The sequence below is a fragment of the Alexandromys fortis genome, unplaced genomic scaffold (assembly GCF_014885135.2).
Source record: "Alexandromys fortis isolate MF-2015 unplaced genomic scaffold, M_Fortis_MF-2015_v1.1 scaffold_244, whole genome shotgun sequence".
NCBI classification, from domain to species: Eukaryota; Metazoa; Chordata; class Mammalia; order Rodentia; family Cricetidae; genus Alexandromys; species Alexandromys fortis.
This window is the reverse complement of record NW_026068150.1, coordinates 1,530,527-1,556,978: the sequence shown is the minus strand read 5'-3', so window position 1 is coordinate 1,556,978 and position 26,452 is coordinate 1,530,527. Positions and strand designations below refer to the sequence as shown.

The 26,452-nt window shown below is 41.0% G+C and overlaps 1 protein-coding gene across 13 annotated transcripts in view; it reads left to right on the top strand.

The window, feature by feature from the left end:
- LOC126491516 (transducin-like enhancer protein 1) overlaps nucleotides 1-26,452 on the top strand; it is an 89,912-nt gene that overhangs the window by 45,928 nt on the left and 17,532 nt on the right. For 3 of the 13 annotated variants that reach the window (XM_050127253.1, XM_050127245.1, XM_050127243.1), the window contains 9 exons: nucleotides 2,234-2,438; nucleotides 3,162-3,178; nucleotides 15,330-15,440; nucleotides 18,692-18,745; nucleotides 19,245-19,397; nucleotides 21,024-21,168; nucleotides 21,754-21,855; nucleotides 22,139-22,335; nucleotides 23,834-23,910. In XM_050127253.1, coding sequence (XP_049983210.1) covers nucleotides 2,234-2,438; nucleotides 3,162-3,178; nucleotides 15,330-15,440; nucleotides 18,692-18,745; nucleotides 19,245-19,397; nucleotides 21,024-21,168; nucleotides 21,754-21,855; nucleotides 22,139-22,335; nucleotides 23,834-23,910 — 1,061 coding nt within the window. The remainder of the gene's footprint in view (nucleotides 1-2,233; nucleotides 2,439-3,161; nucleotides 3,179-15,329; nucleotides 15,441-18,691; nucleotides 18,746-19,244; nucleotides 19,398-21,023; nucleotides 21,169-21,753; nucleotides 21,856-22,138; nucleotides 22,336-23,833; nucleotides 23,911-26,452) is intronic. The other 10 variants (XM_050127246.1, XM_050127244.1, XM_050127251.1 and 7 more) reach the window with 7 other exon arrangements.

Below are 26,452 nucleotides of genomic sequence, written 5' to 3'. Positions count from 1 at the left end.
GGGTTTTTGTTGTTGTTGTTCTTAAAGTTAGCTTGGATTTTGGGGGAGAACGTCTTTACAGTGTGTACGTCGTACTTGTTTCCTACCACAGATTTGCTACCAACTAAAATCCTGTCTCTGAGTCCTTAGCCATTGGTTTCATCCTGCAAGTTTGTAGATGGAAAGGGGTGTCATGCTGTGGCTGTCTGTTCCGCTCTGTGCAGTCTCTTTCCCTCTAATCAATGCTGTGCCTAATGACCCGTGGTGGGCTTGTGTTTGCTTCACTGCTTCTTCGAAGCTGGACGTGGCTCGTGCTCGCCACGTAATGATAGTAATTGCTAGTAGGGCAGACCTGCTCTTCATCCTCCTCCAAGCACATTTCTTGTGGCAGGTGTCTCGTTTCTAATTAAGTGCTAATGAGCATGCCTACTGGACCGCGATGCTACTGCCAGCTTCTTCAGTTTTATGTCTCACTGCTGCCGAACTCTGAAAAGGTGACAGAGCAAGAATTAGTGTCTTTTGGATGACGGGAAGGTGATTTTACATGTAAAGAAACTGTGATTGTGAGCTCAAGGGGAGAATGAGTAATTTATAAATAATTTCCAAGAATGCTATTAATGTGTCTACTTAGACCTCACCCGTTTTCCATTTACCCCTCTAATTAAAACTAATTCTCTTAGTAAGGAGTGGCAGTTTGAAAAGAAGGTGGGCTCCTAAAGATTTTTAAGGGTGCTGAGAGTGGTTGAAGATTTACTGTAAAATCACTGGTTTTCAGTGCTTAAGATGTTGCCTTTTGTTTATTCTTGAGGGTAGGAAGCACATGTGAAATGGAATTAGATGGACTTTTGGTGTGGGTGGAGGCTGTGAGGAGTTCAGTGTTCCTGTGTGTTCCAGTGAGGAGGAGGCAGTAAATAAACAAGCAGTTCCGTCTTGAGAAATCAATATGGATTAGAATCTTAAGCATTTTCTAACATTAAACCGTAGACATTGAGATTTAACTGTTTTTACTGTCAAAAACAAATTCTACATTGGACAGCTGAGACACATCCAGATAGATGGTTCATGGCTATTTCTTGTATATTTGTTTAAGTGTAATACATGAGAACAAGAGAACGGTTTCTTACTTGCAAGTTTATAACTTCTGGAGTGGGTTAGGTGGAGGCCAAGTGGACCTTAGAAAAGGGAAAAAGAACCTGAGAATGGGGGCACCTGGGTTTCTCTAGATCTCTTCAGTCAAAAACTACTTCTCAAGGTTTCAGCCTCTTAGTCTCAGCACTTTGTTCTCTAACTTAGAAGAGGTTTGTGGGGCTGGATTTCAGGAAGAAGGGTTGGGTGGAAGGATTCTAAAAAAATTGGCTGCAGGGTTTCTTCTAGCAGTCAGAAGAGTAGGTACCATGTAGAGTAGTTTGGGCGCAAGTGCAGCGCTTACTGACACTTTTTCACGCTACTGAACCTCAGCGAGTTCCCAGCCCATGGTTGCTTGTTTGCTCTGAGCAATGGGGATACCATTGCTTCCTTACAGTTCTCAGAGGGCTTGGCTGAGTTAAGGACACAAGTGCAGGGTGTCTTCCAAATACCAGCACTTCCTGCTTTCTGGCTTCTGACTTTTACTCATGGCATCATTGTGATAGTTAATGTTGGGTAAAATGTACTCATTTTCTAAATAGTGTAGTTACTTCCTTGTGGGATACCTATGTTCCCTGATGAACTTCAGCAAACTCAGAAGCAGTGCACAGCTTAGATTCAGTGACAGAGTGGCACTTAGAATGTAGATGAGATTCGCACATCAATCTTTTAAAGTAGCCGGACTTGCCTGATAATAAAGTTTTATTGTCCAGGTTGGTTACAGTATAAAGTGGCAGGTGTAGACTCTTGGGTTAGATTTTGGGATTGGCTGGGGGATGAGTACTGAGGGGCAAAAACTTTTGATGAGTTAAAAGCACTAACCTCATTTCCTCTTTCCTACCTCTGTCTCCATTCCCTTCTCTATGTCCAACTTCTGTTCTTTCTTACATCTTCTGTTATTTCTTATCTTCTCCTGAATGGTTTCTCTGTCACCACCACCACCACCTTCTTCTCTTCCACCTCTTCTCTTCCTCCTTTCCTTCCCCCTGTTCCTCCTCCACTTCTTCCTCTTCTTGCTTTTACTTCTCCTCTTCTACCTCATCTCTTCCTCCTCTTCTTCCTTTTCCTTCTTTTGTTCTTCCTTTTTCTGCCCTTCGTCCTCTTCTTTTTCTCCAACCACTGCCAACAGCAGCAGCAGTTGCAAGCTCAGCATCTCTCTCATGGCCATGGACCCCCAGTACCTCTCACGCCTCACCCTTCAGGACTTCAGCCTCCAGGCATCCCGCCCCTTGGGGGCAGTGCCAGCCTTCTAGCGCTGTCTAGTGCTCTGAGTGGGCAGTCTCACTTGGCAATAAAAGATGACAAGAAACACCACGATGCAGAACGCCACAGAGGTGAGAGGCTGGGCAAGCCAGATTAGGCTTTGCTCTCATACTCAGACAGTGCTGCAGAGCTGTGCCTCGCTGTGGAAAGCCCCAGCCCCACACAGAGAGCAAACAGTGAGAGAACAGGAGCTGTTGAAAAGCTTTCCACTGACACTCAGTTCACCCTGCCACTCTTCAAGGTTTGCTGTGGGCAGCTGTGGGTTTTTCTGTCTTGCTAGCCTGCAGGCATCCTGACATCTTGGTAACTGCCTTTTTAATGCCAGTGGCCTGTACCATATTATGGAGAACTGTTAACTGCTTAATTGGGTAATTTTCAAAGAAAGTGATGTTTGTTAAATGGGGCGAAATAAGAAGTTAAATTTGAAAGTGAATGTGTTCAAATGAAAGGCTTGACAGTTGCATCTGTTACTAGTTTTGTAGGCTTTAATCCTAGTATGCATTAAATATTGGGCAAATTGCACTTGACTAATTTTTTGAAGAAAAGTAATTTATTCTGTCAAGAAATTAAAAATAGGCTTTGTGTATGGTTAAACTGTAAATCTTATGTTTACAAAATACTGTAATTTTCAGGAAATCACTGTATTAGGAATGTGCAATGACTTATATAAATAAAGCCATTTTTAAAACTGCCTGGGGCCTGTGTTCTAATTATTCCCCCCTTTTTTTATTTCTGTTCTTGCCTCTGTGTCTGAACGGGCGTGTCTGTGCGTTTCTTGGTAACCTCGGGAGCAGACAGAGAACCGGGCACGGTAAGTACCCCAGCGCCTGTTGCACATGAACACAGATCCAGTTGCGTCCCAAACTGCCTTTCTTCGAACACAAGCACCAAGCAGACACACAGACGCCCCGTGTGTAGAGACCTGGGTTCCTTCTTTTTTTTTTTCTGTTTCTTTTTTTTCTTTTTAAAAATCATTTTATTTCTTTGAGTGCTTGCCCTCTTGTTTCTTTTATAATCTTGGCCTTTGAGGAGAGGTGCCTGCTGAAATTGTTTGCTGTGATTCCTTACTACTCGATGTATAGCCCAGACCTGCTTAAGTATGCATTATATGTGCAGTCTAGGTTCCATGTAGTTAGGAGAATATTCATTTTTCTCTTAACATCACCTTTACAGTTATTGCCCATCTGTGAATGAATTACTGTTATTTCTATCTAAACAGTTTGTTTTCTTCTGTGACTGCATCTTAGTTGCTAATTTTCCATGTCTGTTTTTCCTCTGCTTTTTTTTTTTTTTTGTATCCTTTTTGTTCAAGTCTAAACTTGATCAAAATTTCCCTTAGAGCTAAGACTGTGTCTGGCAACCATAACTTCTTGAAAGCATGGAGCTTCAAAGACAGGGCTGTGTGTTTATAGAGCTCATCTTTTCACATATATACCCTTTCATGTGCTGGATGGCAAGCACATGCCGGTTAATGGGAGAGAGACACATTTTAAGGATGCAGAATGAGACCTGCTCTGTTTAAATGAGGTGCCCTACAGATTCTTCCTGCTTATATTTAAAGCATGGTCTAAAAAAATGAAATGGGATGCTGAGTTTTAAATCATTCCCTCTCTTTTTTCTTTCTTCCTTTTCTTCTTGTGCTGAGAACTGAACCCAGGGCCTCATGCTTGGAAGGAGAATTATATATTGTGGAACTTGCTCCCAGTACTGCCCCCACTCCCCAGGTGTGCGCGCATACTTGTGTGTGTGTGTGTGTGTGTGTGTGTGTGTGTGTGTGTGTGTGTTTTTTTTGTTTTTTTTTTTTTTTTTTTTTTTTTTTTTTTTTTGTTTTTTTTTTTTTCACACACACAATCCTATGAGCTATGCCTCACATTGTAGCCTCGAGTGCTGGGTCGTAGGTGTGATCCCGCATCTTGGACTTTTTGGAGTATAGTAAGAAGATTGCACTTTGACAAGCTAAGTATCCGCTACCACCTTTCAATTTAGAATAGGGACTGCTTTAAAATTTCTCTTTGAGATAGCTACTTCTGTGCTTCTTGTATAGGGATTTGTCAAGGGATATGGGTAATTATTAAGCTGAGAGGTTTTAAATTATTGTAGTGTAGGGTTTTCTGGGTGGTTTTAGGAGGAAAGGAAGAAGATAGACAAAAGCTTTAACTGGGAACTAAAGTACCTGACAGACAAGAGTTTAAGGTTGAGGAAATTGGCTTTGAGTTATGAAGTGACCATCATGTTTTGTTATTTTGGTATTATTATTGTAGACTGTTGTCTTTTCTTCCATGTTTATTCAGTGGAGTACAACATTTTAAGACCCAGCTTTGGACCTATAAAATCAGCAGATGTGGTGGAAGAGTGTTATTTTTATGTGAATTCATTTTATTTGAGAGGCGACTTTTCTTATTTAATATTTATCTCCTCTCTACTCTTCCACCTTATGTGAATGCACTCATTGAGTGCTCCCTACATGTGAGGCATTTACAGTTATACATATGTAGCTATGCAACAAAGGCATTTTTATCTGTCAAGGACAAGACAAGTAACAGAAGTGCTAAAAGACACACCTGTGATGTCACAGCTCTGCAAGTGTTTCCATTGGTTCAGGACTCAGAAATGCTTTCTGCACAAACAGGTTTTCATGCTGAGGCTGCTTGAGGCCTTACCTGTATATAATTTCTACAGTGGCCACTTCCTCATAATTTTGGCTGAAAGATGTAAACAAGTACTTAGTCGTGGGAGGAGGTAAGGATGTGGAAGGAGGGGATAAGTTTGCATACTCTATTTTTAAATTAGTTTTTTTTAGGTAGCATATAGAATAATAGGTTTCATTATGCCTTTTCAGACTTATGTGTATTTCTTTGTTCATATTTACTTGTCCCTTCCCCTTGTCCTTCACTTCTCTTTGTGTCTCCTTCCTTCTTTGAAATAGCCCTTCCCTCTCGTTGTATCCTTAATGGAGTAGAAAGCAGTTCTCGAATTTTAGGAAGCTGTGGCTTATTTCTAAGTGTGTATTAGAGTCAGTGAACATCATAGATAGGTGGAGGATTCCAGGCACACAGAATAATATAAAAGAAGTGATGACTTGTGTCCTTTAACATATCAGAGTTTTGACATATTTACAAGTGTATATATGTATATCTACTGCTTTTCCTGCCTCATAACTGCACGATCTTGGGTGGTGAGATAAAATGGGGAAAGTATATTAACTGGAGCCAAACATTAACATAATCTGTAGAGGAGCTAAATTGTTATGATTATCTAAGTTATTTTTTGATGCAGTTATATAAAACTAAGTAGCTTCTCAACTTGGAGTAAAATTGAATATGAGAAACAATGGGTAATGAGATATGTGTACTCTTAGTGTCTAAAATATTGCAGTATTATTCTTGAGAAAGCATTTGGAGTTGTGAGTCCGAATTTATCTGAATTTATTTGTCTCTTTGCTGGTGTCTTCCTTCACCAGAGAGAAGAAGGTGGTTGCTACAAGCTGATGGTTTCCAATTGATCGGACTCAATGTTTCTCCTTTTTAATTAAAATTACTGAGTACCCTTAAGGAATTGGTTTTCTTGGCAAGATGCTCTGATATTTACAAGATTAGAATAAAACTTAAAAAGAAAAATAGGTACAGAGCTATTCAGTTGTGTTAGTTACTTTTTAATATTAATGAAAAAGCAATGTTTTTTAAAAATGCTTTTCATGAATTTGCTTTTTTCATTTTGCAAATATTTGTAATGCTGGCTTAAAAGAAGCTTGGCTAGGTTCTGTGTATTCAGTCTGTGGTACAGTTGCTTCCATTTGTCATTCCTTTTTTTGTTTTTGTTTGTTTTGTTTTTTGGTTTTGCTTTTCGAGACAGGGTTTCTCCATAGTTTTGGGGCCTGTCTGGCAACTAGAGCAGGCTGGCCTTGAACTGAGAGATCAATCTCTTTTGCCTTCCATGTGCTGGGATTAAAGGCGTGCGCCACCACGGTCCAACTCCATTTGTCATTCTCCATGAAAATTTGTCTAACGTGAAAGTGAAAGTCTCTGGTACCTTTTTGGGGTAAGGTGGTTGTTGCCCGTGGTTCTTCAAATTTAGACAACTTAAACCATGAATATACTGACTCCTTACTGCTATTTTTCCTGCTATTTGATATCAGTATTTCTTAAGTCAGGTGCAAAAATGCGCAGACCCAGAGAAAATGCAATGTGGTTTACCACTGTTTGGTAGGTGCTTCATCTTTGTCTTCCAATGATAATATTACTCAGTTTGTTTGTTTATGCTTTTAGTTTAGAAAATAAATGAACCTTAACATGGACAGTATGTTTTAATGTAAAAACAAAAAAAAAAAAAAACATACTAAGAACAGAATGTCCCCATGGATGAGCCGGAAGGTAATAAATAATCATGAAGGACTTGTATCACCTGGACTTGTCCTGATTGTCATATGTTTTAACCTATAATTCCCCAAATCAATTTTTTGCCTGCCTTTTTTATTTTGTGTGCAGATGTGTATGGTCACAGGTATGCCATGGTGCACATGGACAGGTCAGAGGACAATTTATAGGAGTGGATTCTTTCCAGCAAGTGGATCCAGGGATCAAACTTGAGTCATTCATCTTATCATTATGTTCTACTTTCAGAGCCAACTTGCTAGCCTCTTCCTTTTTAACATGCCTGTTTGTTGTCATTTTGCTTTTTAATTTTTAAGTACAGCTATTGAACAAATAAATAATACTGAAGTGTGTGAGTGTTTGCCCACATGCCTGTTCACCTCATGCGTTCCTCTTACTTGCCAAGACCAGAAAAAGGCATTGATAGATTCATTGGAATAGACATTTGTTAAGCACTGTGTGGCCCCTGGATCCTCTGCAAGAGCAGCAAGTGTTCTTCACCACTTAGCTATTAATAGTAAAACAAACAAACAAAAAAAACCCCAAGAAATTATTGTACAAATGTTTCAGTTGGTTTAAAGGTGACTTGCATTACATTTTGACTAAAAGGAGTATCACTTAAACACATTACTTGAAATACTTGGCATTGGAGAACCAACAAATAATTATATATCTTTAAAAAGAAATGGTATAACAGTGTAGATGTGGTAAGTGCACATCTGAAATTCCAGTAAGTGTGGGTATTTCTCCCCTTTGAAATACAAGTAAGAACAAGGAAAGGTGTTTCATGACCTGAGCTCAATCTCTGGGACCCACGTGGTAAAAAGAGAATTGACTTCTGCAAGTTGTCCTCTGACTTCTACGGGAATTCTGTGCTGGGTATCTCTACCCCTAAGGGTACATGCACATACTCAGAAAGCAAAACTATGTTAAAAAATTTCAAGTTATACAGTGCAGTTGTTTATGTGAGGATCCATTTGCTTGGATGGCAGTATATTATCTATCCATTGAGCTGACCGAACCAAGCAGACATGCTCAGTATAGTACATTCAGCTTTGTTGAAAGTAAGCAAGGATAACAAGGACTCTTCTGCCTGATCGCCGACTAATTAAATTTTGACTGGACTTGTGAAGAGATAGCTTGGAAATACAGGCTAAAATTGAGATGATTCCTATAAAATATTAACTTTCAGGCACAGTAGGAAATGTGAAGTGTTCTTAAGCAGTTGCCACTCTGCACATAACTGTTTTGGCAGAATTTAAAACTGCTTGGAACTGACATCACTGCTGTTACCTGAAGGTGGCAGGCCTGGTGATCTTATGTGGCTGGGATTGCTGTGTGTACCTGCAACAGGTTGGGGGTGGGATTTCTTTCATCAGATGAATGCTGAGGCCTGTGCCACCTAGAAAAATATTTAGGTCTGTGCCACTGTGATTATTACAAAAACTGGTGTCTTTCACCCACAGCCATTTGGGTTTTGTTGTGGTGTGTGTGCATGGGTGTGTGTTTAAGGTGTATATATAGGTGACTTGCCTGTGTGTATGTTATGCACCACCAGTGTGCCTAGTGGCCTCACTGGCTAGAGGGCATTGGATCTTGCTTTGAAGATGGTTGTAAGCTGCCACATAAGTGCTAGGAAATAAACCCAAATCCTTTGGAATAAGAGCCAGAGCTCTTAACCACTGAGCCGTCAGTCCAGTCTCCATAGCCAGTTTTAGACTTCATATTGTGCCTTATAATTCAAAGCTTTGTGAGCAGGCATGTGGTTCTTTTCCCTTACTCTTTTGTCATTCTGATGATTGCTGTTTCACCACTGGAAATTCAGATCAGCAACTAGTACAACCTCTGCTTGTTTGAGGAGAGCTGTGGACATAAAGTGCTGTCAGAAATCCAAATGACTCAGGTACTGGCCTAACGTTTTGTCAATGTGGGACCAGTTCTTATATTAGAAAACAGTTTGAACATCTTAATTTAAAGTGCTTGGGTCTGAAAGTGTATCAGATCTGAGTTTTTGTTTGGAAATACATATAGGCTCTGAAGTCCAAGGCACTCAAAAAGTCCAAAGTGCTCAAAAATTTTGGTTTAGGAGCTTTGGAATTTATAGTAGAGATTCTCATCCGTATCTGGGTTGTAGAAAACTGAAAGGCACCAAACAAGAAAGGCTTGGCACACTGACTTTGCTGTCTCTTAAGTTATGGGTTGGGGGCATTATGTATTTGTTCTCCTCCAGAGTGAAGGGTAAATGGCGGCTTGAGAGGTGGTGACAGAGTCTTGTAGTTTAGATCGTGATATCCCAGTACAATATCACAGGCTCACTGTCATCTTCTCAAGGCCACATTGCATTGACAGCATAGATCTCTGTGGTCCAGGGACAACTTAACCACATTCTGCATGTAACTGAGAGACAGATGAGTCAGACTCATCACGCCTGCTGCAGAGTTAGAGAAGTTATGTTTGCGCTCTGTAGACACAATCTTGTACTTTCTATGCCTTTGACAAGTAGTTAATCCCTATGGTTATGAGATGAAATATATATATATACATATATATATTATATATATATTTGAAGTGGGTATCAGAAAATGTGAATGGCTGATTTGCACTGCTGCAGAAGTAGAGTGTAGGGTGATGGCTTAATTGCCGTCATGTGTAGATGGAGACAGCAGACAGATGTGATGGGGTGCATCCTTACCTAATTGTTTTAATGTTCCCCGAGAAGTTAATTATCAGTGTGGAGTATGCTATCAAATTAGGTTCCCACCGTCTTGTCTTAGTGTAACCGAGGATAAATGAGGTGTCACGAGTCTCCAATCTGTGCGTCTCACACAAACACTTGTCCTGCAGGGCAGAGAATGTTCCCTTGGGAATCAGAATAGCAGCTGGAGAACCCATTGGAATTGTGCTGTTTTGATATTAGGAAAGCCTGTGTAACTTTTACTCTGTCACAGTACTTTTCCTGTTCACTATTCGTGGCTTCAAAGTTTAAATTCCTTGGCAGAAGTTACTCAGGTGCGTGAAGCTTTTGAGAGTAGTGTTTGAGAAATGTATTCACAAGGCTTGCCATTAACTTAAATTTTTAGGATCTGCATAGTAATCTTATCAGATTACTGATAAGATGCTAAAGAGTGAAATTCTTGGAACAAGACCATAAAATTGATTTGTATCCTTATCAAAGCACCTAGGTCTTTGCTACTTTATTTAGTATCTTCTCAGCATGCAATGACAGATCAAGGTAGATGATGCATATACTGTACTTTCCTACAGGAAAGTATGGTTGTAAAATTGCATTGGATGTTTAGATATTTTAAGAAACTGTTGACCTCCTTTACGCTTAGGTTGAACACTTTGCTGACTGTCTTGCTCAGTCTTAGCCATTTTACTGCAGTAGAAAAGGCCCTGGTGTGTTTTCTGAAGGATGCTCCCTGTCATTACAGAGAGTCACCTCAAGGCAGTGCACACAGGGTTTCTTTTGGGAAAAAAATGGTTTTTCTTTTTTTGAGATGGGTGTTCATGTGGCCCAGACTGCCCTTGCACTTCCTGCCTATACCTCCTGAATGCTGCAATTCCAGGCCTGTACCAGTCTGCCACCTCCCAGGTTGTGTTTCTAGGAGCTCCTGTCTTGCAGAACTTTACAGCTGTTCTATGGGTAGCATGGGTAGATGTCACTCTTAAGAAGCAAATATCTGCAATACTCTTTTTTTTTTTTTTGTGGCTGATGTACACGCCCCTTTATGTTGGGTAGCACACCTTTGCTCTTAACCTTGTCCAGCCATTTCCTGTGTGGTTTCTGCATACAAAGAGGAGGAAGTCATCAAGTAAGGTTGATCTGTTTTCTTTCTCAGATACATCAGATAAGTCTCTCCCCTTAGACTGTACTTGGCTCCAGAGCATAAGCATGTACAGCACATAAGGTTATAGTTTCAGAATTTTAGTTTGTTTTGTGAACATTGTTTTTAGACTTTGATTTGCTCATGTTTTTCATATTCCCTTGGGCTGCATACATCCTAGTTTGAGTTACTTTTTTTGTTTAAAAAAAATAAAGACAAGTAAGATGATTTTGTTTCTTTATTAAAAATGTAAAAGCAAAACTTAATATACAGCTTGAAAATCTCAGTCCTCGATATATTTGTAATAGAATTCTGCCCAGAGTTGACAGTGTTTGAGAAGTGACAGTGTTGGAGAAGCCCTTTAGATTGTTTAAGTTTATCCATTACAATGTGAACTGACAGCCTGGTTTCTTGGCCACGCAAAAGCCTCCCTGTCAGCATGACAACACTGGTTTTTGTTCGCATGTTGGTCAAAATCTGACTTGATGTTAAATCTTGACCTGGTAGGTGAATACTTTAAAATATTGTCTATTTGTTCTGTGTGGTTAATTAAAATCTTGAAAATAGGAGGTCTGGGAAAAGCCCACTGCCATGGCAGGGTGTCTGTAGGGACTAGCGCCCGTGGGTATGGTAGGAGTAAATCATTGCTTGTGGCTCTGCAGAGGGCTTTGCCAGTGCTTATCTTGGCTTGTTGGTGGAAAGGCAGGAAGTGTTAACTTTTTTGGTACTGTGTGTGTGGAGGTGTGCTTACCTGTGAGAGAGTATAGGGAGGCTTTAGGTTGACTTTGGCTATCTTCTTAGGTCATTTCTGACCTTAGTTTTTGAGACAGGTCCTCTTTGAACCTGATGCTGGCCGTTTCATTGAGACTGGTGGGCCAGTGAGCACAACACTGTAGTTTCAGAATTGTAGTTTGTTTTGTCAGCATTGCTGACAAATGGATCCACCAGTCTCTGTGGCCTGTCAGTGCCGGGGTGACAGGACACGCCCTGTTTTTTTTTTTGTATAGTTGCTAGTGATCCAAATGCACTGTCCCCATGCTTACATAGTGGGCATCTTATTTACTGGGCCGTCCCTCAGCCCCTTATTGCTGTTTTTTTATTATTTGTTGTTATACATTTTCTATTTATTCTTTGTGTGTCCGTGCGTGCCTACTTGCTTGCATGAGTTTATATGTACAGTGTGTGTACAGATAACTAAGGAGGCCCAGGACGTTGAATTCCCTGGAACTAACGTTACAGGAAGTTGTGATCCTCCTGATATGGGTGCTGAAAACTGAACCCAGTCCTTTTCAAGCACAGTAAATGCTCTTAGCCACTGAGCATTCTCTCTTGTTCCCCCCACCCCATTCCCCCCCCTCCTTTTTTCTTTTTTTTTAAAGAGAAAGGAATCTCATGCAATATTTCCCAGTAAGGTCTGCTCACTTAGTGCTCACTTAGAAGTAGATTATATTCATCTTTTAAAATTGTATATCCACATTTGGTGTGGAAAGTCTGTAAAGCAGATCAAGAGATGGATATTAAGGAAGGAGTATCAGAGAGCATGTATCAGGCATGGGTATGTCACATTAGAATGTGCATCACTAGTTTAAGAGCCATTATTGCTTTTATTTAAGTAATATATTTGGATACAAATATTTCTGTTTAGAAACCAAGCTTAGAATTTACCTTCCTGGGAGAGGAGGTACTTGTACATTTGAATCGGTAAGTGGTAGAATAGTTCTAGTCTTGGGCCAGTCATCTCTACTGTCTGGACATTTGGTGTTCCAGGTAAAACATAAAACAGAAAAGATGTCTCCTAAAGGTAGCCTTGGCTTCTTCCCATGCATGAATCTGGCTGTCTTTTATGTTTGATGCATTTTTGCTCTTTCCCCGCTTGTGTTGCTGTAGATTCATCTAACGTCTTCTTACATGCTAGGCAAGTGCTTGTGTGGCCAGCTCTGTAGGAACTTGAAACAATTTCATTTTTTTCAGTCTTCTTTTAAATGCTTTTTAGATAATGTAGACTCTAGATACCTTGTAAATTCTGACGGACCAAAGAAGCCATTCAGTCAGTATTTAGTAGTCTTTTATTTCTTAATACATATATTGGTAACTCATAAATGACCATCAAAATAGCTGTCTCATCTTTAGCCATAGGAGCTAGCAGCAGGTGGGTCACTAGAGCAGTACTTTCGTTGTCATAAGAAATTCAGCAGTACCCAGGCAGTTACTTTGGATTTTAGGAGTAGTTGGAAACCAAGACATTTTCTGTTGCTAGCTGTGCAGCGCTAGGGCATTGCACTCAGAAAAACTGCTCATGGAGGCTGTAGTGACATTTCATTGGTATTTTAATAAATTAAGCTTGCCTGAAGTTCAGAGAGGAAAACTGCACTACCAGTCAGCCTCACAGCCAGCCAGGCAGTGGTAACACACACTTTTAATCCCAGTAGCCACACTAGTTGCCATAGAAGCCCGGCAGTGCATACCTTTAATCCCAGTGGTGCATGCCTTTGATTCTATCCCTGGAGAGGATTATAAAATGGGAAGAGACAGCACTCAATTGCAGTCTTATTCTAAGATTCCTGGAGGCAGGATCAGATTGTAAGAGCCGATGGCTGGCTGTTTTGCTTTTCTGACCTTCAGGTTGAACCCCAAACCTATCTCTAAGCTTTTATTAATCGTGCTTCAGGAGACAACGCTACAAGGGTGTGTGGTCTCTTCCTTGGAGGGTGAACATAAAGTTTAAGATATCTGTCAGTAGCATGAGGCGGGGATCCCTGACTGTGATTCTCTAGGCCTCTCTGGCCCACCTTTGCTTCTGTGCTTTGAATTAAATTCACAACTTTAAAGGCATAGAGATGCTTTATTTGGTAACAAGCTTGCTAGTTGAATGGGGCCCATTTTCAGGTAAGCAGGGATATTAATTACTATCCCAGTACCAATTTAGGGGACATTGCAGAGCTTTTCTAAACCTTTTCAGGTTACAGGCCTCATTTAAGCTGCTGAAATGGAAACTAAAGTAGTATGTTCTTAATTCACGGAAGCATGGCATCCGTAAAGGTCTGCCGCTGCAGTGTTACTGTCCCAGAAGAAACCATGGTGTTCCTGGAGAAGTGGAGCATTCTTTGGAGTTTAGACTGCAGTCTCTGGGCAATCACCGCTGATTTTGCAGGAGAGATTTTGAAGTTGCCCTAGACCTGGACTCAGTCACGCTTTTGCCTGGACTTGTGCAGTGCAATACAGCTCTGCTCCGGATCCATTTGCTCTGATTCAGATCTTTTGAACATACTGATAACTGCTTTGCAGGAGCTGCATTAACTCTGCATCTGTAGCCTGTCCTGGGCCCTGATTGGAGTCTGAGTGTTGTAAAGAGGTGATTATAATTAGTTCATGGATCCAGTCTGCTCACCTTGCAGCCTCGGCCACTGTGGGCCTTTGAGCCTCTCCATATTGAATTGTGTGAGTCCCTCTCCCTTTATCTAATCTTCCTGGCCATTTGTTTTGTTTGAACAATCATGAATAAAAAAACTCAGCTTTTAGAATCAGCTCTGAAGTGAGACGAGAGACTTCACACTGCCTTGTGGTCCCCAGGTTTCTTTTTTCTTTTATTTTTTTTATTTTTTTCGTTCTTCTGTGTGTGGTGAAGCTGGGAATACCGTTGAAGTAGGATCCATGTTTTATCCCCGGGAACTTGGCAAGCAAGCCACCTGGTTAATTATGGCTAACTGGTAAGGAATGGAAAACCAGGGCCTTAAAAAGAGTGCCATGAAACATTTGTTTTTTGTACAGACTGTTGTATTGTGGTCTTATTTGTGTCAGGAAAGGTAGCATAATTGCTGACCCTGGGCCCCACCCCTATGCTTACTTCTAGGGCATCTTGGCAGAAATTGGGGTTATCTGGGCCTTGTGAAAGGCAGTTTTTTGCGTAGCTCATTCAGCATTGTTCAAGGCAATAACACATCACTGAACAAATTGCCCCCCTTGCATATGCTAATCCAGTTCTTAAAAGAACTCTTTGTAACACATTCTGCTTTAGCCTGAAGGGAGATGGAAATTGAAGGGCTGGCCAGGTCATGTCATGTGACCCAAAAATATCTAAAATGCCTGTTTTCTTTGAGTCAACAGTTCATATTCAGCATATGCTGATGAAAGTGTCTTGTGTGGTTTGTGGCAAGGATTAGTCCTCTTATGTGAGAACTGCTTTTGATATTAGAGGTTCACTACTGACTAAGATTCCCTCTTAGGAAATCTTTAAATTAAATTTCAGTGGTATTGGCTAACAATGCCAGATCTTACTTTCAACAGTAAATTAAAGAATTTAAAAGTCTCTTATTGGTGTTTGGAAAAAGTGATTTGCTTTGGAACTTCTATTACTCCCACCTGCGTATTTGATGCCTTTTTAGAATGGCACAGGGTGACTTCTGGTCATAATGTATGCCTAATGGAATGATCTCAGGAGTTGCTTAAAGGCTGTTCATATTCCTTACCAAGAAGCTGCAGTGAAAAAGAAAAAAAAATCTACACACAGTAATAATCAAGTGTCTAATTTTCCAGTGCTAAACAGAAGAGAATAGAGCCTCAAGGATCCACCAGGGTTTAAACAGTTTGATATAAGATTCCTTTTAAGCTCTGTCTAAATGCTTGTCATGGAAATCTTAAGACGTGATTTAACAGGGGTGCAAGATTGTTGGGATGCTGTTTTCTTAAGCAGTTCTTCCAGGTTGCATTTTCATACGTACAAAGAAGCCTAGGAAGAAACCTTTATTAGTACTTTTTTGTCTTACAGAGTAATTCCCTCTTGGTCCCAGACAGTCTAAGAGGCACAGATAAACGCAGAAATGGTCCAGAGTTTTCCAGTGACATCAAAAAAAGGAAGGTGGATGATAAGGATAATTATGTAAGTGAATAAAGGACTTCCTATAATAATTGCTTACTTACTGCTTTCTTCGTAATTCTGTACCACTTCATATAGCAAAGCAGGTAAGTTCCTACATTGGAAATGTTGTTTCCCTTCAGGGCTGTGTGTTATACACTTCATTTGGGCTTAGTTTTTTTCTAACTTAATTACTTTAGTCACTTTGTGAGTATCTGTTGTGTAAGGCTTTAGCACCAGTACCTGGAGGCTGAAGCACAAGGTTTGCAGTGTCACAGCTAATTGGTCTACACACTGAGACCTTATCTCCAAACGTGTGTGTGTGTGTGTGTGTGTGTGAAAATCAGTGTTTATGGAGATAGCTCTATGGTAGAATAATTCTCTAACATATATTAGTCCTTGGGTTTGATTTCCAGCATGGTAACATACACACACACACACACACACCAAAAAAATCTCCAAACAAAATGTGGTCCTTGGAGGAAGAACTCTACTTGGGAAAGTTTAAACACAGGCTTCTGTTTCCTGGGGCTTGCCCAAGGCTTCAGCTAATAATAAGTAACATTTTGCATGCCAGGATTAGTGCCAGGAACCCTGTGCACTGACACAGATTATTTTATTTAGTTCTTCTAACCTGCCAAGTTGGGTATCCTCTCCATTTCATAGCTAAAGAAACTTACCCAGAGCTTGTGTTTCACCAGAGGTCATGGTTAGTGGAACTCGGGAAGCACCTTATGCCAAAACTATGCTGTGTTGAAACTTTCAACCTTTTCTTAGAATTGGCATTTCCCTAGAGGTCCAAGATCAGTCTACAGTTTGTATTGTGGTTTAATATATATTATAAGAACTCATCATTGGCTCTCTCCACTTTAACCCAAGCCCTTTAAATATGTTTCTGCCCCTATCTGTTGCCTAGAGGTGCTTGTATTTGCTTTCATTTCTAACATTAAATGTTAACAATCAAACAAGTGGTCTGTGATATTCAGAAGGTAGGAAATATTCTGATACCCAGTTCTGTGTTACTAGCTCTCCATGAGGTTTGTGTATTTAATTCAACAATGAAGGACTGGACTGAGAATCAATATCTTACCCTTATGGTTTTATGGTACTTAGGTCTTGTCTGGTTAGAAAAATGGGCTTGGAATGAGATAAGGAGATTATATTGTAACATGTGGGAGGCAAAGCCTAGGACTCTTTGACAAAAGTTTACTGTATAATACTGGCTTATATTTGCAGAACGGTCTATTACAAGGCTATGTTTCACTTGCAGAAGACATGAATGATTCACCTCAATACTCCTTTAGTGGACTAAGGGGGTGCTGGAACTGAGGATCTGGATAATGGTGCAAAGTACTTAGACAGTATGAGCACTTAGATAGGAGGAAGACAGTGCTATATTGCAAAGTAAGACAAATTCAGTTTATCACAGCCTGTTATATGTTTATGAACAAGTATAAGACAGGAGTTTGAGGTCTCAAACAGAAGTGATAAAAAGATGGGAATACTAATTATTCTACTTTTATCATTGTGATACTGTATAGGTGTACCTCATATATTTCTTTTTCATTGAAAGGAGAAAGGTTATTTTTTTTTCTGAATTAAAAAGGAATGGAGTGGCAGTAAATTGTTTGTTGTAGTTTTCCATTCACTGTTTCTACTATGATCACCTTTATATTTCTTTTTCTAAAAGCAAAACTTTTCTAGTTTGTATTTGTTCACCATTTCTACTCTTGACAGCTGAGAGCATTTGTGCTTTTATCTGATAGTAAGAGAAAATAGATTTTCTTTATCCCTTTTTTTTTTCAATGAAAGCGTTTCCGTAAAATTTTAATTTGAATTGCTTCTGACTTCAGCACTGGCTGTCAATTTATGTTGTTGGTAAACTCTGTGGCTCTTTTATATTATACAAGAAGTGGTACTTAACTTTGAAACCTCAAAGACCTACCGCTCTAGTAACATACTTCATTTAGCAGAGCCAAACTTACCAAATATAGCCACCAACTAGGGGCCAAGTATTCAGACATCTGAGCCTATAGAGGGCATTCTTATTTGAACCAGCATGCTAAGAAAAGAGAAATTTTCAAACTTTGATATGGGTGTGAACTCATCTTAAGTTTAACAACTTTTCTTAATGCTTTCCAGACTGAATGTAACCTAGAAATTTGCTGTGATTAACCAACTTTGTAGTTCCATCTCTCCATATTTCATGCTAAAGAGCCTTATCTTTTTTGTAATTCCCATGTGTATGTTGGTATGCCTGAATGTACATGCTTGAAGTTGCCATTGTGTATCTTTGAAGCTCTCCAGTTTTTTTGTTTGTTTTATTGAGTCAGAGTCTTACCAATTTCTCAGAGTCCATCTACCTAGAATGCCCAGGGATCACCTGTCTATTCCTGCTGTGTGATGTGATTACAGGTGACCTCAGCCTGTGGCATTTCTGTGACTTCTGGGGATCTGATCGCCAGTCCTTTTGCATAGCAAGTACTTTCGCCACTGATTTACATCTGTTCACCCACCCTTCTGTCTCCCCTTTCTCTCTGTCTCTCTCTGTCTCTCTCTCTCTCTGTCTCTCTCTCTGTCTCTCTCTCTCTCTCTGGATCTCTTATAGTAGGTAGGATGACTTTAACTCACTTTGAAGCCAAGTATGGCCTTGACCTAAACCTACATGACTTGAGTACTGGTGTGCAGCACCACACCTGATAATTGTGCAGTTTTGGGGACCAAACTCAAGGCTCTGTCAGTAGTAGGCACTCTGAACTGAGCTTAATCATCCGTCCCCAAAAGAGATTAGATCTTTGGTTTTCTGTTATATCTAGTAGCCTCATGGGGAGATGATGTAAGTAAATTTATCTCTATAGTCATGAATTGTCTGTGAGCCCCATATTGGCTAGCTGTGCATCTTCAAACTGATATGTATAAAAGAAATGATGTGTTGCTCTTTGAAACCAGTAGACTGGTATGATGGTATATAAAATTCAGATTCTAAGAAAGATACTACCATTGTAGACACCCAGCGCTTAGAGTGTACTTTCCATGAGCAAATTTGGTTTTGGTAACCGGATTTCACTGCAGCGGCATATTCCTGCTGGGGCTTTGTGTACCCCAGGTTAGAGGAAGAGGCAAGGAGGCTGATGGTAAATGCCTGTAGTCTGGAAGGAAGCCTGCAAGCATGTCCTAAGTGTTTAGCTTGTCTGCTACCAAGAACTGTTGAAAGAAATTGCACAATTCAAAATTTATTCTTTGCCTTTTCTAAACAAAATTAATTTTTTTTTCAGGACAGTGATGGGGACAAGAGTGATGACAATTTAGTTGTGGATGTATCTAATGAGGTAACCATGCATTTCATCAAGGTTTCTTTCAAATAGTATTGAGAAAAATCCATTTGTAAGTGAATGAAGCTGAATCACTGTGTCTCTGTCTTATGTGTTCACATATCAAGAATTTAATGGCTCTTTGGGAATGGGGTAGTCATAAGGTAACTGAAACTATAATTTCCCTTTTAATACATGAGGTTTGGAGACATAGCTCAGTTGAAGAGTATTTACCTACCATTGGCCCAGACAGACCTGGGTTTGATGCCCAGCACTGCCAGAAAGAAAAACTGTTTCCCAATTCATTTTGAATTTCTGTGTTGGATATCTGGCTAGACAACACACCTGGGAGAGATGTGATTGTTTTTCTTGTGGTCCTATGTTTATAAATATCATCTTGCTCATTTAGTGAGTATGATACTTATCAATTCTAAAAGATTTTCAGTATTACCCTTTAATTGAGAATATGGAAAAAGATGTCCATTCTGAACATGTCAACTTCTTATTGTGTGTTGAGGACCCTTCTTCTCCACATGCCAGTCCCACACACTCACCCCGGGAAAATGGCGTTGACAAAAACCGCCTGCTGAAGAAAGATGCTTCAGGCAGCCCGGCATCCACAGCCTCCTCTGGAAGTTCCTCTTCCCTGAAATCCAAAGAAGTGAGCCTGGTAGGTAGGAGCTGGTCTTCCCCTGGGTGACACTGCCATCTTTGTGAAACTTGGAACCCTGAAGTGTGTAAATTGGTAATTTGGCTGCATAAAAGTTGAAGTATTGAGAAGAAGCCTTTCTGTCCGAGTTGCTATCGTCAGTTGTCTACTGGGCCACGGCGAGAGTGGCTGTGCAGGCTTCTTTTTGTGTCATTTTCTTTCTTAGATATGTTTATGACTCTGTGAAACTTAACAGTTAGCAGAGAATAACTGTCTTAAGACAGTGGTTCTCAACCTGTGGGTCTTGACCCCTTTGGGAGCTCAAATGACCCTTCACAGGGGTCACTTACCAGATATCCTGCATATTAGATATTTATATTACGGTTCCTAACCGTAATATTAGATATTTATATTACGGTTCCTAACGGTAGCAAAGTTATGGTTAGGAAGTAACAATGAAACTTAATTTTACATTTAAGGTCATGGTGATGGAGGGTCATCACCATATGAGGAGCTGTAGTAAAAAGTCACAGCATTAGGAAGATTGAGAACCATGGGCTTAAGCTATCTTGATTTTGTTAAGCAGCTGTTTATTAGAAAACAGCCATTGTGCCAGGGAATGTCAAATCAGAATTGGTATGGAGGCTTGGGATATTGTAGCGAATGCATCATAGCCCATTCATGTGGTCATTTATTCAACTGAAGAACTTCATATAGCTGAGGATGGTGGAACGTATCTGCAGTGCTAGTGCTTGAGAGGATACGCAGGAAGGGGAGCTCTTGAGGTGAAAGTCGAGTCTGTGCTACATTATGAAACTACCTCGAAGTTAATTCTCATGGTGGCTTCAGCGTTATCCCTTTATCCAAGTAGAGTAAAGTCAAACCTGAACGACTTGTTGAAAACATTCTATCATATCCTAGGCCAGACCTAGGGTATTTGGTGCACACTCTTTTTCTACACCCTGCTAGTTCTTGAGTTGTGTTCTAGGGACCCAAGGAATCTTGAGAGATAAGAGAAAATATCCTTTTTTATCCTGTTACTGTCTCAAGATATAAAGATCTCTGGCAGGTGATAAGTCTCCTATCTGCACTAGTGAAGCCTCATTAACTCATGGGTGGCTACATGTCTCTCCAAAGGAGAATTCTTCCTAGGGCTTTGTGGGACAGGTGCTTCTAGAACTTTTAATTTGGAAATGCTGCTTTGACTTTGAAATAATTGACAGTTTCACTGTCCATCACCGTCAATCTGAATCCCCAAAAAATGAGGTTAAGAAAAGGGCTCCACTTCAGATTTGGAAGCCAGATATGCCCTTCCAAGTTACTTGGAAAGAATCTGCATGGTCGTCATTCTAACATGGCATAGAGCCAAAGTTCACAAGCTTGATGGAAAATTCTTTTCAAAATAAAATTTGTGGAGGAAGAAGTGTGATCATGCTCTGTGTCTCCTGCTCAAGTTTTAATCCGGCAGGAAGAGGAAAGGTCAACATTTCTCTCTCACAAGTTAATGCTGTCAACATTTTGTGGATTTATGAAAATTGGCTGGGGAGTAACTAGAAGGTGCCCAGTGTCCCAGCTGCTGTTGTGATAAATAGTGTAATATGGCTTGGATTAAAAATAATACTCATTTAATTTGTTTAATGATACCAGCATGAAAAAGCCAACACGCCTGTTCTAAAATCCAGCACACCAACGCCTCGGAGCGATATGCCAACCCCGGGCACCAGTGCTACTCCAGGCCTCCGTCCAGGTCTCGGCAAGCCTCCAGCTATGGAGCCCCTTGTCAACCAAGCAGGTCAGCACCCCTTCTCCTATTGTGCTTTGTTTCTTCCATCCCCAGCTTTGTGTGGTGTTTGCTGATCCTGTGACAGTTTGCCCCTGAATGTTAAGCACTTAGAGCTGTCCTCCTCCAGGCTCTGAAAAGGCCTGGTAACAAACACATTTGTCCTGGGTTTCAGCAGCTGCACCAATTAGTCTCCAACTATTTACATTCAGCTTTTCTTTTAATTCAAAGTAAATCAAGTCCTAGGGATTACTGTAAAGTTTGTGGTAATTATTTCAAACATAATCTTATAAAATCTTCCATTACGTGTCTGATGTTGCTAATACTAACAAAAATGGCTGGCTGATTTTATAGCCAAAGTATACCTTTTGCTGCTTATAGTTGCCTAGTATTTGTTTGTTTGTTTCACTTCAAGGGATCAGTGGTACGTTGCTGGAAGTTGGGAGGGCTTTGCTGAGACTCTAGCCCATGAGGTCACTCATAACTTTGAATTTGTTCTTCCTCACTGGACAAGTTAAAAAGTAACAGCCCACGTCCAGGGAGAAATAGCACTCGAATGTCCCTCCTAAAGCCCTGCTCTGGTTTGCATAAATCCAGGATTTGGTTTTCATTTGGAATTGGTACCAGGGAGTGGAAAGTTCGGACTGAAGGAGAAATCTTGGATTTTATCCAGAAAATCTTCTTCTGAGATTAAGTCAGGTAAACATGGAGTATCTGTTCCTTGGCTTGCCCTTCATGAATTGGGTACAAAGATGTTGATTAATCCTCCTGGCTTCCTGGTGCAGCTGCTTTGCCAATGAGGAAATGTGGGGGTTGTGCTTTCTGTCCTTGGAGAAGAACTCAGCTCTGGGAAGGAATGGACCCGGTGTATATATTGGGGCTGATGATCTCCATCCCCCTCACCACAATAACTAAGACTGGATTCACTGGTCAGGTTTGACCTGATGGTCAGTCATATCACACATGCCATGTTTCCTTGCAGCAGCTGGCCTGAGGACACCCCTGGCAGTGCCGGGCCCATACCCTGCCCCCTTCGGCATGGTGCCCCATGCAGGCATGAATGGAGAGCTGACCAGCCCTGGAGCTGCCTATGCAGGTCTACACAGCATGTCTCCACAGATGAGTGCTGCAGCTGCTGCAGCCGCTGCGGCAGTGGTTGCCTATGGGCGCTCCCCAATGGTACGTCATCTGCTTGGGCATGCCCCCAAGGAATGGGCAGCTCAAAGGGTGCAGGGCCCAAAGCGTGGGGCTGGGGTTAAGTAGGCTTCTGGGTATGCAGACTGCGATGATGGGCATTCAGTTGCATCCTTGGTACTTGGGTCTAGAATGCATGCCCTGACTGCCCTGAGAAAGATACAGCCAACCCTATGCTTGGGAACAAACAGTAAAGATGATTCCTGCTGTTCAAGCCATGTATTTACCTTCCTCTTGTCAGCCTTGGTTGGTGTGCTGGCTTATTAAGCTAGGGCGAATGCCCTTTGTTTCATTGTGTCTGTGGATATAAAAGGCAGTGCTTAGAGGTTCTTGGATGGTTCCAGGATAGATAAGGCTTTCTCTCACCAAATTAAAATTTTAATCTGAACGTATTGACATGATTTTAGTGCTTTTTTTTTTGAGCTGTTTTTCTTTTTCTACATCTTAAAAAAAAAATGGAGAAGCCTTGCTTTTTTCTTTCCATGCCTATATGTTCTTTTTAAGTGAATACACTGGTTTATGTACAAGATGTTATTTGTGTATGACATGGACAGATTTTAAAACCATAGATACAGGCTTTCCATGCTGCCCCGTCACTCAAATGGCTCAGTGTTTTACCTAAAAGATAAAAAGCTATATTTGAAGGGTAAAATTGTACCAGGAAAGGGAGTAAAATAAATCTCACAGAAAATCTTCCCTGTAAGCCATTTGAAATATATCATGGACAGCATTTTTTTTTCTTCATCTCCTTAACTAGATTGCTCCTTGTAATCTAGTGTGATAAGTAGCTGGTTGTTTTTATGGTGTACACACAGAGGTGGTGTGTGAATCTGTAAATACTGACCTTGATGAGTGAGTGCCCGCAGCAGTCTTGGTTAACACAGCAAAGGCGTAGGGAGTTGGGGTGGTGCTCTTAGAACTTGAGGATAGTAGCCTGTTTGCTGTGCAACATTCCAAGGTTCTCTGAACTGCTCCAAGGAAGAAAGTAACAAAATAGCCCAGGATGTTAGTGCTAGGCTGGCCAGTATCCTACACACTTTATTGGTGAGGTAGGACATCCAGTATCTATGGAAAATGTTTATCCTAGGAAACTGATATCCAGAGTGTGTAAATCCTCCTCCACATCACAAAAAGGAGAAGTCTGTTTTGTGGTGTTTAGAGGTGGTTAAGTTGCCACATTGTGCCTTTTCATTTCAGAAATACTAAGCCATAGTTACAGTGCCCGCTTATATTGTGTGGTAAAAGATTTTTTTTTCTTTTTGGAGACAGGGTTTCCTCTGTAGCTTTGGGGCCTGTCCTAGAACTAGCTCTTATAGACCAGGTTGACCTCGAATCACAGAGATCCGCCTGCCTCTGCCTCCCGAGTACTGGGATTAAAGGCATGCACTACCGACTGGCTTGGTAAATGAATTTCTTGTATAAACTCAATGTCCACACAGTATCTACCTTGCATAAGCTGAGTCTGCCACGCTTTTATTTCTAGGTTGGTTTTGATCCTCCTCCCCACATGAGAGTACCTTCCATTCCCCCAAACCTGGCAGGAATACCTGGGGGTAAACCGTAAGTACATTTTTTTTCCTTGGTTTTGGTTTGTTTCAGAGGTGGTAGTGTCAGTAGTCTGGAATATTCACAGGGGAAGATAGGCTTGGACGTTTCCAAGGAGACTTCTGAGGAGTGTTAACACTTTTCTATAAATAGACACCTTGTAGGTGTCATGCCTCTGGCTTCTCCCTGTGCGTGAGCTCCTGAGTTCATGCATTTAGTTATTTTTGAGGAGAAACTTTCGAATATGAAGACAGGTAGGAAGAAGGAGCTGGAGGTGTTAGGCGCTCCTGCCTGACCCTTCTGCAGGAAACTGCTGCTCTGGTGTGTGCTTGGAAGGCAGCTGCCACATTTGCACAGCTGCTCTGCACAGCACAGCAGTCAGGGATCCTTGAAGCCTTCGAGGGTTGTACTGTCATCTCTCTGCCTAGGCTAGTGTAACCTTTTCCTTAATTTGGTAGAAATAAGTTACTACTTGGTCCGTCCTATAGGTGGGGCTCCCATGTCCCAGTTTGGATAGGTGCTTTACTTTGCCATGTGACACTTCTCAACAGCAAAGTTTCCTTGTGGAGAAACAAGGGACTTAAAAGGCACCCAGATTGTGGAAACGCCCCGTTGTTTATTATGACTCACCAAACAAACAAAACTCGCTCCCTTTCAATGTTAGTTATTAGAAGCATAATTTCAAGGAATCTCTAATTTTTTTGTTTTATACAAAGCAGAATTGAAACGTGAAGGCCAGTCTCTCTCTGTCTCTGTGTGTGTGCGTGTCTGTGAGTGTTCTCTGTGTGTGTGTGTAGGGTATGGGCTGGAGACATTATGAAATGCTGACTTTCCAAATAAGATGTTCTGAGGGCTATGCCTCTCAGGCCTCCACTTCGTCTTTATCCCACCTCTTGCCCTTAGAGCTTGCCTTTACCTTTGATCGTGCATGATGGGGTAATAAGGAGGACAAGTAGCAGTCTGGTAGGAAAAGTTACAATCTGCAATACTAGTATAGAGGGCTAGTGATCTGGGACTGCCTAATGTAGAACTTAATTTCTTAAAATTATATATGCGTATGTTTGTGTGCACATGATTACAGGTGACCTGTGCACCTAAGCATGCATACATGCATGGATTGCAGCAAAAGATAAGATTTAGCAGTTCCAAATATTATAGTCTAATTGGAACTGCTAAATCCTTCCTTGCCTTGTGAGTACCTTGTATTTTTTTTTTTTTTTATGTTCAAAGGTGCGCTAATACCAGGCATAGTGGTACATGTTATAGCCCCAGCACTCAGGAGGCAGAGTCTGGCAGATTAGCTTTGAAGAAGCCTGGTCTATCTAATACAGTCCTTCCACAGCTACTACAACAGCAATAATAATATAAAAAAACTGTAATTCATAATTACAATGCGCACAGAAACAGAGGGCATAATAGCAGATTTTTAAGACTTAAGGTGTCCATTGGTATCTGGATCTGAGCTATCATGACTGTCATTATGTAAGGAATACAGGATTAATAAAAGGATCCCCATTGCTAGGTTCTGGCTATATAGTCTTATTGCTAATCTTAATCCATTAGCTTACATGAGAGAATGTGTTATCTGTTATTACTTAACCATTCTTGCTTCAGTGCTTCTTAGAGATTTATGGTGACAGATTTAGCCAAAGAATGGTATTTCTGAAACAGGATAAAATTAGTCTGGGGAAAAGACAACAAAATCTAAGTACTATTTGTTATAAGAGTCCGTGAAATGACTGTCAGCTGTGTAAAGCTTTTAGTGACTGTGCTCATTTGTGAGCGATAATGGCAAATGTTTACAGACCACACGAGTAGAGCTGATCTGAGGTACTTAAAAGAAATAAAGACAAATCAACATGGCTTGGGTAGGGTGAACAAAGTAGAAAGGTTACGCAAATAAGTCTGAGAAAGAGCAGCTGAGGGAGTGGTTCGTAGGTCTGCTAGAGGAGGGATCCATGGCCTCACAGTGTGCCCTGTGCGCAGACAAAGGACTCTAGAAAGTGGTCTCTCCCTGTGTTACCTATTTTGAGGGCCTGAGGGAGTGACCCTTAAAAGAAAGCTACCAACCACAATTGCACTGTGATAAGTTATACAGAGACATAGCTGTAGATGACAGGCAAGCACGCACGTATGCACGTATGCATGTGAGCAGAACTGAGATGAGACACAGACATGAAGCTAAGGCATTTGTGAGAAGGCATAGGTCACCTAGCATCCACGGATCAGGACAGTCAGATCATGTGTAGAACAGGAGGTAAGGGACTCGGGCACATAGATGTTTAGAGACTGACCTCTAGGTTTAAATGGGTTGGAGGGACATTCACATCTGTGGTGCAGATCTGTATCAAGTTGATTATGCTAGCCTTTCCATACATCAGCACGCCTCTGAACAGATACGTCAAGGACAGGAAGCTTGGGAATGTGAACCTCTTCAGGCCCTTGAGCTGCAGTTTAACTCTCAGCCTTGTCATTCATACCCCCAGAGGCCAGACTGCTGCTGATCTGTCATCCTCGTGATGTTCACAGGCTCTAGTGCAACATGCAGCCTTTTCCC